The sequence below is a fragment of the Lipotes vexillifer genome, unplaced genomic scaffold (assembly GCF_000442215.2).
Source record: "Lipotes vexillifer unplaced genomic scaffold, Lipotes_vexillifer_v1.1 scaffold916, whole genome shotgun sequence".
Classification (NCBI taxonomy): Eukaryota; Metazoa; Chordata; class Mammalia; order Artiodactyla; family Lipotidae; genus Lipotes; species Lipotes vexillifer.
Genome location: NW_006798383.1, coordinates 526,104 through 529,532, shown reverse-complemented (window position 1 = coordinate 529,532; position 3,429 = coordinate 526,104). Strand labels below are relative to the sequence as shown.

Below are 3,429 nucleotides of genomic sequence, written 5' to 3'. Positions count from 1 at the left end.
AGCATAGGGACATCTTAATGCTTCAAGGATAAGCAGCAAAGAGGACCTCAGAAGGAAAGTAGGAAAGAGCGATCATGTTGTAAGTGGTCCATAGTGTCGATTGGGTTACCCGGGTCCTGGGCCAACGGAAGATCTGGAGGGGAGGAGTCATCATCAAAGTTTTGGATCCAGGCTGCTTCTGGTTCCCTCCACCTTCACTGGATGTCTGAGTCATCACTACTGAGAAAAAGATAACGCTTCCCCTCTCTTCATCTGCATCCACAGGAGAAGGTAGATCGAAAACTCTCTCCCATTATAGGAAAAAGAAGAAATCATTAGATCAAATCAGGAAGTTGGTTTCTGGCCCTGGCTCTGCCATAAACACTCATGTTTTGACTCCGGATATCATATAACCATTCTCAGTCTGGTGCTTATCTGAAAAATAAGGGACTTGAACTGGATTATCGCCAAGGTTGTATCTATTCGGTTAGTCAGGAGACAAAAACCACAGGTTATTTTAACAGAACAATATAAAGAATCATTAAATAGGCATTGAAGAAAGGGCCAAAGGAAAACAAGTATCAGAGAGCTAGCAAGGGCAAAAGCAAACATTACAGGGCCGCGGGAACAAAAGGGAAGAGGCTGGCGTCACTAAAACTGAAACCCAGACTTCCCAGAAGGGGACGCTGCTCCGCTGGTGCTGGCAAGACCACACTGGTTTTGTGAGTATTGGAAAAACTGCCACTGCAGGGAAACCAACATTGCTAGAGTGATGCTGATGGGAATAGAGCAAATAGGAAACAAGTCCCTTCCTCATCCTGCCTTGCAGCTGTGTAAGCCCCTCATTTAGGAAGTTTAAGTCTCTGAGCATCTCATTCAACAAATAGCTACAGTGATGAATAAATAAAAATCTTTCATAACTGCATCACTGAAATGGAGGTAAGGAATATGCTGAACCCAAAATGATGCGACACAAGAAACCCTGGAAGGAGAAGAAGGGTCGAGGCTTAGGGTGACTTCTGAAACCTGGAAACCTTGACCTTTGTGGAAAACAGAGGATACTGAGGCAAGAGAGAACGCCGAGGCTTGCCAAAGGTAGAGAAGCTACAGGAGACCCTCTGACGAACCCGAGCCCGAAAGGGCTGTACTATGGTATACAAGTAAGTGAAGAATAAACCCCGCCACGCGGAAAGAGTCAACAAGGCCACACATCTATCTCCAACCTGCTGCTAGATCAAGGGGAAGATGCTCCCCTGAGATTCTGTAAACCACAAGCTGGCTCTCGTACAGGACTGTGGTCTGAAGTCCCACTAACTGTAAAGTTTGAAACCCCTTAGTGAAGTATTTAATTCAGATTGGTTCCGGGTAATGCCCCCAGGTGGCAGGCAGAAGCTTTCACAGTTCCTCTCTTAAGAGAGCTCAGGTTCAACTCAGGCCTCAAAGAATGTCCACAGGTAAAATGCTAACACAATATTGCAAATCAGCTATACTCCAGTTTTTAAAAAAATGCTAAGGAGATTGAGCAACTTAAGGTAAACATTCACGAGGTATCCAAGGAAATAAAGCACTGTGAACAAGAACCAGCAGACCCCGCATACGGAAACCTCAACGGTAACCAGGGAACTATACATTTAAAAACCTCAAGGAGATACAAATTCATACTCATCAGATTGACAAAAATGTTTTGAATTGGCATTAACAGCTTGGCGTTACCTACTATATGCAGTTAAACATATGCACACCTCCCATTCCTTTACGTTATGCCTAAAGAAACTCTTACACATGTATCTTAGGACTTATGTACCAGAATGTTCATAGCAGTACTGTTCATAACGGAAAAACAACAAAGCCTGGAAATAACCCCACTGCTGACCAACCTAAATTGAATAAACTGGCGTTTTCACACACTGCTGTACTACAGAGCAGTGAGAATGAACCAGCCTCACGCATTGACGTGGATGAATCTCAAATATAATATTGAACAAAAGAAGTCATAGAAGATTACATGCAGTATGAGTCAGGCCATTCACATAAGCTAAAAAAATGGTACATGTTGTTTAAGGCAAGTGGTAAAACGAAAACAAAAGCAAAGGAATAATTATCACAAAAATTAGGATGGTGGTGCTTTTTGTGGGGGGTGGGTAGCAAGGAGGTACAATCAAAGTGGATCATCAGGGGTTTTCTGATGTAGCTGGTAATACTCATTAAAAAAAATTTTGGCTGGCAGGGACGTGGGTGTTCACTTATGATCCTTATTTAAAACATACATTTTACATACACTTTTCTATGTATGATATGCTTCATAAAAAATAAGGAATGATCCTAATAGTCCTTCTCTAACCTGTAAGACTTGCTGTCAGAATGCTGTGCAGTTCGTATTTTCAATGCCAGCTTCTTGGGCCATAAAATAAAAGGGGCCAGTGTTTTTCAGCAGTTCTTCAGGGCTGCCATACTCTACAATCTTCCCATTGTCTAGGACCATTACCCTGAAACAAAAAAGAAAGAGAGAAGTCTTAGAAAGCAGTGTCTCAAACCTTGGCATTTATAATAACCAGAACTAAGTCTCGATATTGTTACCAAGGCTGTTGCCCCAGAATCATACCCCTGCCCCTCCCTCAAATGGAAACCAAGTGCTCATATCTAAGTTTCAGGAGTGAGCTGCAAAGAGAAAAACAAGAACTGGTTAGAAAAAACTAGGCCCAAGGTGGTGGAAGATTTGATTTCCAGTAGACCTTGGGCCTCATTATGCTCATTGTAATATATTAGCATGCTAAATGACACACCTACCAGCACCATGATATGGACAATTGCCATGACAACAACCGGAAAAGCCCAGACAAGGACTGAAAAGGAGGGTTGCATCAGTTCCTGTCCAAACCACACCCCTCTTCTCAGATTAGTCATAAATATTCCTCCTACTCTTTCCAATTCCCTCCCTTTTCCCCTCAACCCTCCTATATAAATAAATGGTGTCTCCACCCAAATCGGGTTGAGAAAGTTGATTTGTGAACTAATTCCCACTTCTCCATTCTTTGGCCATTGAATAAAGCTTGTGCAGGAGAAGTCTTAGCATCGGTTTTGTTATTGGCTGTGCGAATCTGAGCGGAAAAAGTAGCTCCCTGGCCAAGACGAGGGGTCTCTAGGCTAGGACACCAGCGCGGGTCCAGGTGACCAATACGATAACAGTATGTTTATTCATACCAGGCTACAACGCAGCGAGAATGACTGAACTGCGGCTATCTGCATCAACATGGATTCCATGTGGAATACTGAACAAAACAGACTTATACTGCATATATTCTTATACTATTTACGTAAGTTTTCTTCTTTTTTTCTTTTTTTTAAGGATACACATTGTTTAAGGATACATTGATTTAAAAAAAGAGCCTTCCCCTTGGTCAAAAAAGGGAGCCTATTCTCTTTAGTTTTAAGATTACTGACCCCCCCCCC

General features: G+C 42.5%; 1 protein-coding gene across 1 annotated transcript in view; it reads right to left on the bottom strand.

Annotated features, from left to right (window-relative positions):
- Positions 1-2,335: 2,335 nt before the first annotated feature.
- The window catches only part of ABCC2 (ATP binding cassette subfamily C member 2), a 67,398-nt gene continuing 66,304 nt past the window's right edge, over positions 2,336-3,429 (bottom strand). The window contains 1 exon segment of the mRNA XM_007470328.1: positions 2,336-2,465. Coding sequence (XP_007470390.1) covers positions 2,336-2,465 — 130 coding nt within the window.